We start from the raw sequence: 17,049 nt of genomic DNA on the forward strand, positions 1-17,049 counted from the left end.
TGCTTTAACAGTCCAACCCAAGATCATCCTCAGACACATGCCTCAGTGCCCTGCCTGAGCCATGGCAATGAGGGAAGTTGAGAGCCTCCTCAGTGCCATTTGTTTTGTAGCTTTTAGGGGGACACTGAAAGCTTTTACATACATGGAAATTTTTTAGAAGTTGATTTTTTTTCCTCCCCCAGCATCAATATTTCAGGTAATTATTGATACATTGGTTTTAAATCTGGAAGTTTTCACAACATGACTACGTCACACCAGAAATAGCTTTTGGGGTAGCAGATTGTGCAAGGAAATCAACTTAATGGGTGTTCTGCTGTTAGCTTCAGTAACAGGGTGAGAGTTTTACCCCTATGTAAATATCAAGCTGATCTCATGGGATACCAATAAATAAATTGTAACTTAACAAAAGTAACAATGGGAAAAAAGCTTTTTCTATGTGCATATTTAAAAAATATGTATATTATAATCAATATATTGTTTTCTTCCCCCAGACTTTGTCAGTACGCATCTGTACAGAGCAACTGTGCTTCCAGAGAAACATTTGCATAAGCAACTGAACTGCACCCTGATATCAGAGTAAGAGGACTTTCTACCCACAGTCTCCAGAGCAAGAATGTCCTAGAAGGGAGAACAGCAGGAAGCAGTGATGAAATACAGGATGGACCTGATCTAGTGAATTACCTTTTCATCATCACACAATCCAGCTCAAGCTGTACTTTCAGGCTTGACAGCCCTCGTCATTCACAGTTTGAGGTATTTAATTGTCTGGTCTGGAGTGATGCAACATAATATTTGTCCACTGTGAGGTGTTAACATGACAACCAGTAGCCGCACATGTCCGGTACCGGCCGTGAATGGACATATGACTCACTATCCAGCAGCACCATATCCCTTACTTTTTCCTCCCGTCATTGGTGGACTGTCACTACCTTCCCTCCATGGACTCCAGAGTCACCCACCAACTAGTGGATGCAGCACCCCATCACCTGCAAGTAAGTGCTTGGTATTAATACCTTTTATTGGCCAGCTCTCCTCTAATAGAGACTGATCGTGTGCATTCTGAAATTATATCAAGAGTAATTGCAGTTGTTCATCTATGATGTATTTTACTTGAGCAAAGAGCATGCATTTGTTTTGAAATACCGTTTTCACTTCTTGTTTTTGTAAAAATAAACAGGCAACTGTATGGCATACCAAATCTATTGAAACCAAGAGTGACAAAAACCTGCAATGCATTTCGGTATATCCTGCATTATTGTATTAGCTGGAGAATCCAGTGTTGCTTTTAAAGAAAAATTGACCTTTTTGTATTCATGAATGGTAATGATTCCTCAGTATAGAATTCTCTTCAGCTGCACAGTTATTAATACTGCTTTAGTTTTCTTCCATAAGTAACTACTTTCTTCCTGTGCAGCTTCTGAAGAGCAGCCCAGAGGACAGCTGGTAGCTGTGAGCTACCTGTGGCTGCAGAATGAGCCCTGGAGTCTGTGGCTGAGTTTCTGTTGTGGTTTAACCCCAGATAGCAACCAACTATTGCACAGCTGCTTGCTCACATTCTCCTTCCCCCACAGTGAGATGAGGAAGAGTATCGGGGGGGGAAAAGGTAAACCCCATGGTTTGAGATAAGAACAAGTTAATAATTGAAATAAAATATAAGAATAATTGTAATGGAAAGGGAGACAGCAAAAAGAGAGAGAGAAGTAAAACCCAGGAGAGACAAGAGATGCTCACTGCAGTTGCTCACCACCTGCTGACAGATGCCCAGCCAGTCCACGAGCAGCCATTGGCAGCTCCTGGCCAACTCCCCCCAGTTTATATACTGGGGATGGCACTTTACCTCATGGAATATCCCTTGGGCCAATTCAGGTCAGCTGTCCTGGCTGTGCTCCCTCCCAGCTCCTTGTGCACCTCCTCAGTGGCAGAGCATGGAAAACTAAAAAGCCCTCGACTTACAGTAAACACTACTTAACACAGTGATGCTTTAGTTGTTGCTATCAACATTATTCTCATACTCAATCCCAAACCTACAGCTCTCTACCTGCTTCTAGGAAGAAAATTAACTCTCCCAGCTGAAACCGGGACAGTTCTACATGCAGCGCTGCTGAGGGTGTTAGCTGGGCAAGGCTTTCTCATTGCCTTATGACAAGCATGCTTTCTGCTTGGTCTTAGTTTTATGTATGTTTAAGTGGCTCCAAACAAAGCTGTCCCAGGTATAAACTTTTTAAGTGGGATCACTTAGACATGATACCTCTCTGGAGGTCTTTGTAGTCGGTGACTGATGTATTTATCATCTAGGAAACCCAGATGTATACAGCTTTGCAGATCAGTTTGTTGTTGAAGGTGCTTGTCTAAATACATTACTGTGGCTGTTGGATATGAGAAGTCTTGACTAAACAGCACGTGTGGAACAATGCACTTTCTACTAAAGGAAAAGGAGACTTGTCCCTGATACATCTTTCAACAGAAATCTCACAAAGTTTCAGCTCCAAACTTAAATGGGAAATCACAGTGAAGACAATACTTCTGAAGAGTTAAGTTGTATGTTTTGTGCTGCTTGATACTAATTGTGGCTTCATGTCTCACATACACATACTGGAATGCTGGGCAGTCTTGAAGTATTCAAGACCATATACTGGTGGGGGTTTTGTTTGTTTATTTGCTTGTTTGTTTTCCGTTTGTGTGGACAGTTTCTATCCAGTCACACATGTGAAGAAGTATAATCGGGTCAGGTTTTTATTTGCCCTGTTCTATTGCAGGGTGTTTATCTTTACTGGAGATGAAAAACAAAACAGCCCGAAGGTCTACAAGTAACTTCAATTTTCCAGTCCTGTCAGAAATTATCCTGGTTGATTATCAGGTTACCATTCTGAATTTATCCTGCACTACTTCAGGAATACGCACCTGTTGAAGAAATAGTTTTATTAGTAAGTGGGAATGTTTTCTGAGGCATACATTGGTAAATATCAAAATTATATGGCGCAGCAATGCAGAGTTTTTCTTTTCTATGAATTATTCCTGTGGAGTTAAGACTGTGTTGCTGATGCATTATTAATGATTAATAAACCAGTCAGTGCTCGGCCTCTCAGAAAAGTAGTGCTTAGTATGAATTTCTGTCAATATGCAAATAAGGTGCTACTTCTGAATCTTGGGGTTTGTGTCTTTATGCCCTGGTCCCAGCATTTTCAGGTCAGTATTTTTGTTGAGGTGCTTTGCAGCACTGGCTCTCTGACTGAGCACAAAAGCCTGGCAGCTGTTGTGCATAGCTCAGGGCAACAGTGTTTGCAAATACCAGCTAAAATTGGCAAGCTAGGACGGAGGATGACTTGAATGAGAATTTCTTTTAAGACACAGTCCACTGCAGGATGACTCTTCTGGTTTGTACTACTTTGTTTTCATACCTGTGGTGTCAACACTCTGTCTGTAGACTTCTGATTCTGGAGCTTAAGGTTTCTATCACTGGATTTATAGAGACAAGTTCTTGGAAGCATGCAGGTTGAGCTTTAGGTTGTATTTCAGGGTTCTGTTCTTCATTGTAGATTTTGTTTGTTTATTTGTTTGTTTTCACAATGAAGCCACCCATAGGCCAAAGTCAGTATGATTGATTAGCTCTATTAAAGTTAGAATTTATACTGTGTGATGGAATAATGTAGAACTCTCTTGCAAAGACCTGAAAAAATTAAAGTTTGGCCAAACCTGTGCTCTTTACATGCTTAAAGCTATTGTACTATTTATCTTCCAGATTCTTTTCATGCGTGTAGAATCCAATAGAAATGATTTTACATAACAGGAAGGTTATAAAGATCTCTTTAATCTTTTTAAAATAATGCCATTCTACAGCTTTTGTTCAAAGTTAGTGCCATTTGAGCTTTTGTATTAGTGTCTTGTTTTATTTTGTTCTGTTTTGGTTTTAAACTTTTAATGATGGCAGAATAGCCTTATATCAAGTTGCATTAAGTTATCTTAATGCAGTTGGGGTAGGTATCTCCAGTCCCATTAAACAGACAACAGTACATCTTAGACACATGAATTGTATGAGCACAAGGGGCTTACCATAAACGCTCAGGATGGAGTGATTTAGTTTCATTGATGTTAATAATGCTGTTGCCTCTGTGACCTGTGACTCGGCTTCTGTTTTTATACTGAGATACATAGTGCAAAATACTTAATAATTGGAGGTCTGGTCGCAGTGCTAGAGAGGTCAGAAGATGAAAAAACCCACTTTTATAGGTATGTGAACGATGCATTAGCACTGAACAAGACCACGGTCAAGAAGATCGTTACTTTTGTGAAGTCCGATTGATTTACCTACAGCTGTATTACCCCGTGGAGCACAGAGCAGACATCTTCACTCCTGAGATCAGGTGGCGTGCAGGCTTCCCTGGCCACATTAATGAATGAGGAATTTCTTCTACACAGCAGAGACGGTTTCAGGAGATTACTGCTTAGCTCATTTAGAAATGGTGAGAGAAGGCAAAACTGGGGACATTCTTGTGCTTTTTGGGTCATGCACCAGTCCGTCGTAGACCAAGAGAGTTAGTTCTTTGCCAGACTGGGAGCAGCTATGGGAAAAGGGCAAAAGTCCTGTAGAGACATGTTTGCAATAGGAAAATAAGGGAACACTTGTGAAATATTTGGGGAAGGAATAAGTAAATACGGGCAAATATCATTACTTGACATTTTATTAAAGTAAAAACACCTTAGGTTCAGGTGAGTAGCAGTCACACAGGCAATTCTGGTATCTGAGTGACCTTGCTTTCCATCAGCCCTGGAAGAAGGGCCAGGACCCATATGGCCATCATGACACCTAATGCTGCTGCCAGAGATCAGTGAGGCAACAGAGGATACCAGCTTTAGAAGGGTTTACCTTCTTTACAAAACATCTGTTGTGGCTGTAACAGCACATTTTAATTTATAGAAAAAGATTAGTTATAAAAATTAGTCTTAGAAAACCCCCAAACTACAAGAAACACCCCTAACCAAATGAATCACCACCTGAAATTTGAGAAGGAAGGTATGTCAAAGCTGTACAGATCACTGTAGTATATCCAGGGAGTTTAGAACTGGTGAGGAAAGTGCTGCCTTTATGTTATGGCTGATGGAACTGCAAGGCACACAGCGATGTTGCAGTTTCACAAGCAAATCTCAGCATGGGGAAGATGAAGCCCTGCTGCTTGTTTGTAGAGTATCTTTGCAAGGCTGGTTCCTGTAACATCACTTCAGCAGAATGAGATTTACAGAATTAGTTTAACATGGGTAGAGACCACTACATAACAAAGCCAGTTGGTGTGAGCTGGAGGCAAAAGCTTAATCTGAGCTAATGCTGTGATGAAAGGAATCCCTGAGTGTATCCTAGATCAAATTAGAAAAGGGTCTGGACAGTAATCACAGTGGGAGCCACTAAATAATAAAACACTTTGTTTGGCAATTGTTCCCTTTCTGCTTGGACTGAGCATCTGCTTGAATGAGGTGATTTGTGTAGCCTATGGCATTCGATGGGAGCAATCCTATATTCTATCTCTGACCCCTGCCCCACATCTTGGTCCTCAGGCTGCCAACATGAGCCTTTGAATCCTTGATGTCCTCCCTTCCAATTATTGCAAGGGAGGAATAGGAGTAGCTTGGTAAGGGGACAGGGAAGAGCGGTCAGTCTGATACAAGCATGTCCTGGAATTTATATAAACTTAGTAAGGTTGCTTCATCCAGATTGCTTGGAAAAAAGTAATCTGAGTGTGTTATTTAGAGGACTGTTGGGATGCCATGGAGAAAATTCCATATTAAGGTCACTCATTGTATTTTAGCCAAGCTTTTCCATTCTTTTCTGTCTGGGGTGTTTTAAAAGTGTATTGTAAAGAATAAAGGACTTCGTGTTCTGTTTTATGTAAGTCTTCGAAATATGAGAAAATGTATGGAAAGTAAAATCATCTGAGGAACTCAAAGAGGTAGACAAAGAAGTACCTACAATATTATTTCTGGGTTGTGCTATGTAAATGCTAATTATTTTATTTAGTAGCCAGTATTACATATCAGGCGTTTCAGACATGCTCAGGACAGGCAGATTGTTGTTTTGGGCATTGTTTTTTGTTGGAATTGTTTTTCCTTCCATTAATGCAATTACTTACTACTTGAACTTCATCTTAAAGATTGCTTGCTTTCTACACCCCCCCGGGAAATGGATTTTCCAGTGGTGTCAGTAAAAAAGTATGGTTAAATCCAGTGTAACTGGTATAGTACTGAAAGATATTTTTGCCAGCCCCACCCGTTGCAGGAATTCATTTACTTTTCCAGTCCTGTTGTTAATCATTATATTGACACAGAAAGTCCTCCCAAAAGCACTCTTTGGCAGATTGCATTAAATATGAATAGCAGATATTCATTACGATGTGTTGCCCCCAAGAGAACTCTAAACTATCTGCACTACTCATGAGCAGGCAAATACACTAATTCTCCAGCTATTCAAATTATTTTCAAATAGTTTAGTGTGTCTCTAATAAAAACAAGAATGTCTCTGTTTCCCTTAATTACTTAGAAGGTCAAGGACTCCCACATCTCACTTTACTTCACAAAAGGGGGAATATTCCTGTTGGAGATTGGAGTATGGTTAGTATATGATGGATTTTCTTCCATTGGCATAGTTACTGAGGCAAGTGCTATCTGTAATGGACGGAAAAAAAAAACCAAACCCTCATCACTCTTTGGCTCTCTGGAATTGTCTAAAGTAGTATAGTAGTTATACTGAATTAGGAAAAAATACATGAATCAACCTTGTTTGATTATGTTGTTCGAGTTTTTTTCATCCGTTCTAATCTTAGTGTAGCCGTCTCCCTTTTCCCAGTCTTGTCTCCCTGGGAAAGCTTGCTGTGTGGTCATTTACATGTATCTGCAATTAGCAGATGACTTTCAATGTACCTACTCGGTGCATGTGTTGTCCATCTTTATTGGAAAGACAGAACATGTGTTTGCATTCAGAAAGAGGGGGATAAACAGAACATGAATCTCAGATTTCTTAGCCACAGCCAATGTTGCCTCACGCTGGCAAGTCTGAGGAGCAATGTCCAGATGATACTCTGCAGATACCATTTGTGACCCTGGAAACCACCATTTCTTTTCAGTTCTTCCTTTTTGTCATGTTGTGGATTTTTCCTGGTGGAGCTCTTTGTGCAGCTTGAAACCATCCATGCTTCGATTATTAAAACTATGTTACATTGTCATCTTCAGATTCTAGTGGATCTGAAACTACCAAAAATTTAAACTTGCTTTTTCATGCTAGAGCTTCTTTTTCACTATTGCCACTTTCAAATACACCAGGAGCTCCTCTCTACTTGGTGCAGCTGGCAATTCCTGCCACACCACTGCCCTGCCAAGGTGGGTCCTCAGCACCCTGTGGATGCAGTGCACATCAGATTTTAGTGGGCAGCATGCTCATCTGTGAGAAATCAATCTGGGTGTGTATGGACAGGAATTTGCTTCCTGGGAGGAAGCCAAATTTAGCAATTTTCTTCTCTAGCAGGGAAAGTGTGTGGTGCAATACTGGCATGTGCTCCATAATGGCTCTGTGCAGGCCATAGTCTGAAGGAGCCTGGCGTTTGAAGCCAAATAGGAGCTGTCAGAGAATTGCTCCTTCCCTCTTTATGGGCCCCAAAGCAAGGAAATTCCCCAACAAAATGCCTTCTTACCTTAGGCTGGAAATATGTTTCTGTGGAATATTGCAAATGACTTTTTCCTCTGCTCTGGCTCAACAAAAATAACACCCAGTAGCTCCCAGTATTGGGGATGTCAGGAATGAAGAGTGAAGGGCTTGTTCTAATCCCCCATTGTTGGCTCATTCGGGGTGACTCCTCTGCTGCCCCTCCACCCCGTGATGGTGTGTTTGGTGTCGGATCATCCATCGCAGATGAAGCACCCACTATATGTTCAAAAGGAATGTAATGCCAGGCTTTGGGTTTGGCAAGGTGGCAGCACCCAAAGTTATTTCAGTGTGTTTCCAATACAAGTCAATAGCTGCAATCTTCTGAAATTGCTAATACTGTGATAATTTATGATACTAAAAGTAAACATAAGCTTTTGATTTTCCAGCTTTCTGCCTGAAGTGGTATGTTTAGCATATAATCATGTCATTTTAACTATGTGGAGAGTTTCCATTCAGTCATGTTGCTGTGTTCAAAAGGCAGGTCACTGTGTGGATTGGGGGGGATTTTGTAAATACCTTTTTTTTTGTTTGTGATGATCTAAAATGGGCTTTTTGTTTTGCTTCAGAGCTGGCCTTGGTAAGACTTTCCTTCTTTAGTCTACTTGAGTTGTTAGTTTGTGTTTATTATGGTTTTAGCAATATGTAGTGTTTAATTGGGAAGTCTTATTTAAGATTAGGACAGGGACAGATTTTCTTCAGGAGAGATCAGTGTATGGTTTTCCTCTGGTACAATATCTTCCCCTTTTGCCTGTTTAGGGAATATGGGGAACAAATTGTGTTATGTGGACTTTTCAGCTGTATCAATGACAACATGTTTCCCATTTAAAATGATAAATACCCACCCTATCTGATGAGCCCCAAAAGGGCAGGGAATCCTTTTTCCCTTCCTTTGTCCTTCAGCACTCCATTTCCTTTCTTACTGCCCAGAATAGGCCTACATCAGTAATATTCATAAATGATTTACAAAAGTAATTCCTGTGTAATAGCTTGGGACGTCAAGATTTTATGATGCTGCCAGATGTGCTATCAAACAAAATTATCTGGTTCAAAAAACTTGTGATAAATCTAGTCAGGGAAAATTCCCCAGGGCAGACTCACCCTCTACAAAAGTAACTATATCTCATAAAATTGTTAGATTTGCCTTTACCACATGTTTGAAATCAGACTTAAAGCAACAGTTTTATTCATATCAAAACTTAGGTTTGGTATAAACTAACAAACAGGAAGAACTGGTCTTAAGCAACAGAAAACTCTTTTCCTTTCAAAACACCACACGCACTCAGAGGAAATGTCAGAGTAAATATCAGAAATATTCGGAAAACCAGAACCTGCATCCCTAAGATACTCAACTGTTTTGTCTAGATAATGCATTTTTAGAAAGTAGTCATACCCTAAATATAGTGGGTGTCGCCAGGGTTGGGCTGCTGAGCTCCTGATGGCTGTATCTGAGTACCCTGAGGCTGTGCAGTGAGCAACATGCCCAGCACCTTCCCCGTGTGTTTGATTCTTCATGGTCTGAGTCAGGGAAAGTGTATTGGTAGCAAGGTGTGTGTTTTGGCCAGGAGTTCAGGTTTTGAAGGAGGGGAAGTGCTGGAGATGCACTGGAAGTCCCTGTGCCGCCATGCCTCCATATTGGGGAAGGCTGGACAAAGGCGATGCACCCTTGGCTTAGGTCTGCAGTTTTATGCTGGTGCTTACTTCTCAGGAAAGCCCCCAAGGATGTTTAGGTGCCTCCAAAAACATACTTCACAGGTGTAAGTACTTCAGTTATGCCAGAGGAGCAAAAGGTTTTTGAGCATGATTTTCATCCCATAGTTCAAGGTGTTTGGGAGAGGGGCTGAAAGTCATGACTGCTGGGAGCATCTGGGGCAGAAATGCTGAGTTCAGGTAGTGGAAGAGTTTGGTACAGGGTTTCTTGGGAGGCTAGAGCAGAAGAGGAGAGGTGGGTCTGGAGGCTTGTGATGTGCCATGTCTCTGGGGAATGCGCTTCTGCTTTCGGAGTACTCTGAGGTATCCGTGGGCCACTAGACAACACACTTGCTTACAGCTTCAGTTAAGATGGAAGTCAGGTAATTAATGCACTTTATAGGTGTGGACCTCCAGGCAGAGCTTTGTCTTTGCTGTTTTTCAGTGTTGAAGGCCAGTCAAATTTGATTTAACCTCAGCATTAGCTTTCCTGAACTTCGTATGTTTCAATCTAAGACCTGCACTAAGGCTGATAATCAACTTTTTTAAAGAAATGTGAACTGCAAGAAATTAAGATGGGCAGAAAAAAACCCAGAAATACTGTGGAAAACTCAGAAAAATATTTACCTCATCCTTTTAGGATGGATTTCCTCATCCTTTCTAGGGGTGGATTCAGACCCCAGCATGACCACAGTGAGCCCTGTGAAGACTCTGCCTGTGGTCACAACTGGAGGTCATTTTTTCCTGTATGTGTGCAAAAATTATGTAGTTGATTCTTAGAAATTAAGGCCTTGATCTCTCAGCTAAATCAGTAAGAGCAGATAGCACTCTCTCCTTAAATTTAAGACCTAAGATGCTTTTCAAAGCTGTCTTTTACTAAAGATGTATTTTGATATTTGCAGTAATGTGGGGAATATAATTTCTGAGATAACATGGGGGGGCAAAGTGTATGCTTATGCACTTCTCATTTCTCAAAGTTAAAAGTTTTCAGGTGTGTTTTAAGGCTTCATAACACCATATACCTAACTAGAAACTTTTACAACCTGTGATATTTTTTCCACTCAATTTTTTTTAATACCTAAAAGTTAGTTTCAATGAAGGAAATGCCAAAAGTCCTTTAAATACAGCTGTAATAGCATCACTTTTTCCCCTCTCTGTATTTAAAAATGAGAAGAAAGACATTATTTACTAGTACTGAATACTCCAGGGAAGAAAGGTGTCCTATGGCTGCTCTGTGCAGCCTGCAGCTGTTACCAGAGGTTCTGCCCAAAAACCTCTGGGCTCTTAACACCCTCTGCAACTGTATTTGAGGGAGAAAAAACTTGGCTCCTTTTTAGGATTGAAAGTATCCAAACGAAAAGCTGGAGTGCTGCCCTCACAATCAGTCCCTGTCAGTGGAAAATGCAACGCAATTTCCTGTGCACCCTGATTTCAGTTGGGTGGCGTGACCACCATGGAACACAGCATGTGACAGGGGCAATACCTACCCTTCTACAGCAGAGCCAAAGGAAGTCCCCATCCTTTCTATCCTTATTCCTTTCTTATCCTCATGCCTTCTGGCCACTGAGCGATACTTGTTTGAGGGTAATGATCCTGTAGGGGGATGCACAGACGTTCTTCTAGAGCCCTGAAACGAGTCCACATTGTAAATCTGCGGTCTTTGGAAGAATCCACGTGCATACCAGCACTACCTAAAAGCTATCAGCAAAGGCATTTGGTGGGAAGTGGAATTGTATCATGTAAAGAAATCTGTTTATTATATATTACTTTCACATAGCAATTCCAGGATCAAGAGTTCTGTTATTTGAGAAATTAAATCCTGCGAGGATCGTTAAAAGTACAGAAATAGTGATGTCATTACAAAATTAACTGGCTATAAACCCACAGGGTGACATGTCGATTCATAAAGGGAATAGCAAAACATAATGCAGGGCACATCTGCTGCTCCTATTCCTGCACAACCATCAGCCTATTGGTATCTGCAGACCACTTGAAATTGAACATCTGTTAGAAGCACTCAAAAAAGCAGCAGGAGAACCTGTACACCTTGCAAAATGCTTTGCTGTCAGTAACATCATAGTTTCAACAGTGTATTCTTACAAAAATTGTTATAAGTCCCCCTCAAGTCCTACATCTTCCTGGTATTGTTTCTTAAATAGCGACAGCATGAGTAATAGTAAAAATAATGTGTACTTTTCTAAAGACTTTCCTAACATTTTTATTACTTTTTATTTATGGTACCATTGCAACATGCAGACTGCTATAGAGTCTTCAAACAAAGACGGATATGATCTCTGTTCCAAGTAGCTTGGAATGAAAAAAAGGAAGATATATGAAGAGTAAGAGAAAAGGACATGACTTCTGGGCCAAGTGAAAGAGGTGAAGAAAGGTTCGCATCCTAGAAAGGGAAAGCTGAGTTTGGGGCTTTAAAAAAAAAAAAAAAGCTTGGATGCTTAGAAGCAAGACAGCCTGTGGAGGCTGACCTGCCTCTTGTGAAGACCAGCAATAAGATACTGCAGTGCATTTCACAAAACCTATGTGCATGATTGACAGTCAATTAAGTATTGTAATTTAACTGCATCGTCTGAATGCTTACCCAGTCAGGATGACAGTGTGTTTCTCCAAGCTGCATGGTGTGGCAACTAATTTGCAATTTTCTTCTGTTTAACGAAACCAGAAACATATTTAAGCCAGAGAGAGAAAGATTTCACTATTGATTAGCAGTGGTTGGTGTTGCAAAGTGACCTGACAGACATTTGGAATGCATCAGCTGCCTCATGGCAGAGCAGCCAAACATCTTGAAGCACAGTTTGCTCTCTTTCACTTTTATTACTTGCAGAAGAAGTGAGCTCTGCCAGGGTGTTATTGGAAGGGATGTTTGCCATTTTAATATGTAATTACTCACACAAACTCGATGAAAACATGTTGCAATAGCTTTGATTTTTAAATAGGTAATGGTATTTACTTGTAGTAAAAAATGAGAATCATTGTAAATTATTTGGGAAAGTGAATTAAAGCATATAGCACAAGTCACAGAAGATGCCCAGGTTTATTCCATAAGTACCAATGTATTGTTTCGGATATATTCCCCATTTCACTTCTTTTAATAACCAAAGAATTTTTTACCTTCTTGTCCAAGATGAAGCTGGAACCTTCCATAGCTAAAGTGAAGCCTAATTGAGGCAGTCCAACACTAGTGCAAGGTTATGGAGAGTCACTGACGTGGGCAGTTCAAATGGGATTTCTGCCAAACCTTTGTCATCATTCTGAAGCACTCTGCATGAGTGCCAGGGGTTTCTAATAGTGCTGAGAATTTTATACAATGAACAACGCAGAATTAAAAAACCTAATGAAGTGTGCAAAGGAAGAGCATTAACACTAAACCCAGAGTGAGATATGTGCATTTTTTTTTCTCCTGAGATGTTATTTGGTAATCCATTTTTTAATCACTTCTGCACCCATGAAACTTCTTTGACTGCCCAGAAGACTCCACAGTTACAGTTCCAGTAGGAAAGCAATGAAGTGATAATGAGTGTGCGGCCCTGTTTGGTAAACTTTGTCTCTTTTTGGGCAAGGGGGAAGTAATAGTGTTTCAGAGGGTGTTAATAAAATTGTTAAAGCTGCTCTCCATTATTTAATTGATTTACATGGTGTTTGGGTGCTTCTGTGCTTTAATTCCATACATTTAATTACAGAAAATGTTTCTGCTCCCTCCTTCCTTGCTGAAGGAATTGCTTTGTATTTATCCTCAAAGTGGAAGGGTGGCATCTTCAGTGAGATGCGTTTGCAGTTAGAGGGATTCAGATTCAGAAGTGGTTTCTTAGAAGTTTAGGCTGGTTCTTGGCACCCAAGAAAAGGGGGACCACAGTCTGTGATAGGGCTCGTGCCTGGATGATGACACAAGAGCTGGCTCCTGGGATATGGTTTGAAACAACTTGTGAAAACCTGGGAGCCAGTGAACAAATTCCATTTCTAAGTTTCTCTGAGATGACTCCAGCCAAGGGGTGCTCTTCACCTGTGTTTGCTGAGCACTGGTCATCCCACAAGGGCAATGAAGAAGGCACTGGAGCCATGCTACTGAGTCACATCACCTTCGAGCTTCCAGTTGCAAGGTTGATGGTAAGCGTGTGTGACGATTTGCAAAAAATGCTGATCCTTTTCAATTGGCTATTGGTCCGGAAAGTTGGGAACCATTGACCTAACATATGTCTCTAAGGTCAGAGAGACCTATTTCCAAGGACTTGTGCCCAGGATCAGACATCAGCCTGCTAGGAGGAGCATGAAGAAAGGTTGCTGTCGCAATGAAGTATCACTTCTTCTTAGGATGGACTACTTTTCCCTTATTTTTTCCCCAGAATGCTTATTGTGCCTGACCTGATTTCAGAATATCTTGGATTTTACAAGACACAACAATACTTTGGACCAAAATTGTATACTAGAAGATGTCACAGGGTGAAAGTGGCTCCATTGAGTTTCAGATCACACAAGAGGCAAATTTTTTTGTGAGCCTGTTAATCACTAAACAAAATTGCTCCCCAAGTTGTTGGGAATGATGTGTTCATCTCTGTAGTTGTGTATGCCTGTGTAGGAAGTGAATAAAATCCTGCTGCCTTGCTGGGTGTCTCTCTGTGTGAACATCACTGACAGGATTGGGTCTGTCCATCTCAATGTTCACTGTAGCTCTTTGCAGAATGACCTTGGTCTGGGCGCCTGTGCCAGTATTTTTGTGTTCAGGAGGTGCATTGTTCAATTATTTTAGAAAATGTTGGTCTCAGCCAGCCCATGTAGTTTCTTTCCTGGTGAAAGGTTATAATTTTCTGTGCAGTGTTTGTGTTGCAGCAGAAGGTCTGGGATGACTGGGGGAAAAGGTTGAAGGAGGGCAGCCAGGGCTGCTAGAAGGATTGCTGGTGTTTCTGAGGGACGGAGGGAACAGCCTTCACCCGTGGCAGACATTTGTTATAGATTCCCTCTAAGATCAGGAAATGAGTACAGTCATCGCTTTGTAATTAACTGTGAGGGGAAAATCTCGGGAGATGGCTAAAACAGATTTGTCCACTTAGAGAAGGAACACCGTGACTTAACAGGTGTATGGTGCCTGTACTGCACTACTTAGGAGTTCTTCAGGCTCAGCTGCAAACAAAATATTATCCGACTATAATAACATTGTGAACCCAAAGACCTTAACTGGTTTCATTATCAAGTGAGTGCCTGAGGGGAAATACACAGATGGAAAGGCATTCCTTTCCTTTGGTATAATGCTCTCGTGCCAGAGAATTTATGGCCAGGACGTGGTTGGCCCTTGCATGGGCTACTGGTGGGGGAAATACATGAAGTCATTCTGGTCTTTTTTTTTTTTTTTGGTTGTTGTCTTGTAGCCTGTTTAAGAGGTGAGTTTTCATTGCCATCCCCAAGCTTGGGGACAGCATGCTGCAAAATACGAAGTGGGGTTTGTGCCAGCTGGCATTACCTTCTTAGAATTTAATTTATTGCAGGATGTGCTGGAGGGCTGATCAGAAGTGGTCCCTAAAAGTGTGTGGGGGGGGTGTGTAAGGGGGGCTGTTTGGTTTTTGTTTGGGTGGATTTGGGTATTTTTGTTTTGTTTTGTTTTGGGTTTTCTTTTACTTTTTCTGGTGCAGACAGATCTTGGAAAGATCAGCTCTTCGTTGTGTATTTCCAACCTCTGCTCTACTGGCTAGAGATAGCATCTACAAGGCAGAGCCCTATAGCTCAGGCAATCTGAAAGGCTACACATGAGGGGGTAAAAAAAGGGAAAGAAAGATATATTAACTCGTCATTTAGCTAGTTGAGGTGTCTATACTCTTTTCCAGTTCACAAGTTACCCTGTGGTTTCTCAATTATAGATGTCGGGACAAAGGTATGAAAGCTACGTTTTTAAAATCTGTGACCACAGAGGCTGATGTTCCCTGGAGAGGAGTCTGGTCTGTCCATTTTGGAGAACCTGAAGATGAAGGTGCAGAGCGCATTAGCTGGTTGTCTAAAATACTGTTGTGTTTTACAGAACTAAACAAATACAGAAAGATGGAAATTGCATGCAGGATCCATGTGATGTTTGTGAGTGTGTGTGTGCGTGCACATTTAGACTTATTCGAGAACCCCAAAGGTATTGAAGCAAAAACTAAATAAATAATGAAGTTGTGGTTCAATTGTAAATGTTAATGTTTCTGTGAGAGACTGAAGAAGTTCTTTTATTATTCAAATTGGTTTGTTCCTTCCTTGTTTATTTACCAGTTTGCCCTCTTTTTGAACATTATATATGATTTCACGGTGAAGAGTTCACAAATCTTAAAATGTTGCCTTCTTGTCAGTGACACTGACTGTACTGCAAAGGTCTTCTTGGAATTTCATACAGATCAAATAGCTCTGTTTGTTAAAAAAGGTCAGAAAAAAGGTCACCTGAATCTTTCATTGTTGGCAAAACTACCTATTTTTTTTCTTAGTCTGGGTCATAAAAATAGCTGAACAGAACTGCTTTCACTGAATTTATTGATTAAAAACAAGCAACCACCCCCTTTCCCCAGTCTTCCTCCTCCTTCTAACAGACATCTGGCATGGAGAATGTAAACTAGGTATTTTTATCAAGGCTGTAAGCACCCAGAGTCTGCTATGATGGCTACTGCAGGGAAGCATAAGAATAAGGAGCTTCAGCAGCTCTGCTTACAGCCACTTCTTCGTTTGAAGAAGATGCTTTGCACAGGTGTTAAAATGCGATGCCAAAGTACATCTTGATATTAGCATACTGTACATTGAAGCCTGTAATTAACTGCACCCACCTGTATGCTGGCATTTTTGTGACTCTTGCCATCCTTTAAGATGTGTGTATCTGAGGATCTAATCCATCTAAGCTTCTGGACACCCTGAACTACAAATGAAGTCAGAGAGCTGCAGGCACACAGCTCCTGGCAGGATTATGCACCCAGTGAGCTATTGCTCTCATTATGTTGCACTGCAATATATCATCAGTGTGAAACATCATCCTAATGATGCATTAGTGTAATACATCATCAGGGGAGTCCCACCAGTAATGTATTACTCCAAGTATGGTGCTACTCAGTAAGAAAATCATCTCACAGTCCTTGTGTTGTTTCAGAACAGCATGAACGGAGGCAAAATATGTTGCTTAAGATTGATACAGCTTCCCAATTTCATAACTATGTTAATGGTGAGGGTACCTTCTGTATGCTCTGAGTTTGTGATTGTTTTCAAAGAGGTGTGTTTGGGCCGTCTTTGGTTGCACTGCTCTTTGGAAGGAGCAGGAATTGATTCTTTAGATGGATGGCTGGAGGGCTTCAATAGGAGGCTATAAATCTGCTGCCCGAGTGCCTGTTATATAGTTCCTGAGGATGGGGAGAGGGTTTATGAAAACTTGGTGCCAAAATTTGCAAATTTAAGGATTTTTCTAGTGTCACCCTGATACATCTTCCTGTTTCAGTCACATGGACTAGGATAAATACATTTAAAAAGCACATCTCGCAAAAATGAAACCCCTCCATTTCATGTGTCAACCCACTGATTTTCTGTGGTCTGCAAGATCCTATAGCAGAACAATCCTTCCCATGGGAGTTGTCTCAAGGGCAAGATTTACTTCAGGGGGAGAGGCAATCAGGTGGTTTTGCTTTATGCTTTTGAATCACAGTTGTGATGCTGTGAGGTGTTCA

The 17,049-nt window shown here is 41.0% G+C and overlaps 1 protein-coding gene across 6 annotated transcripts in view; it reads left to right on the plus strand.

Moving 5' to 3' along the window:
• The window catches only part of RARB (retinoic acid receptor beta), a 329,805-nt gene that overhangs the window by 136,095 nt on the left and 176,661 nt on the right, over positions 1-17,049 (plus strand). For all 6 annotated transcript variants that reach the window (XM_069007313.1, XM_069007312.1, XM_069007314.1 and 3 more), the window contains one exon: positions 492-992. In XM_069007313.1, the coding sequence (XP_068863414.1) occupies positions 815-992 (178 nt within the window). In that variant the 5' untranslated portion in view covers positions 492-814. The remainder of the gene's footprint in view (positions 1-491; positions 993-17,049) is intronic.

Source organism: Aphelocoma coerulescens, chromosome 2 (assembly GCF_041296385.1).
Source record: "Aphelocoma coerulescens isolate FSJ_1873_10779 chromosome 2, UR_Acoe_1.0, whole genome shotgun sequence".
In the NCBI taxonomy this organism is placed as follows: Eukaryota; Metazoa; Chordata; class Aves; order Passeriformes; family Corvidae; genus Aphelocoma; species Aphelocoma coerulescens.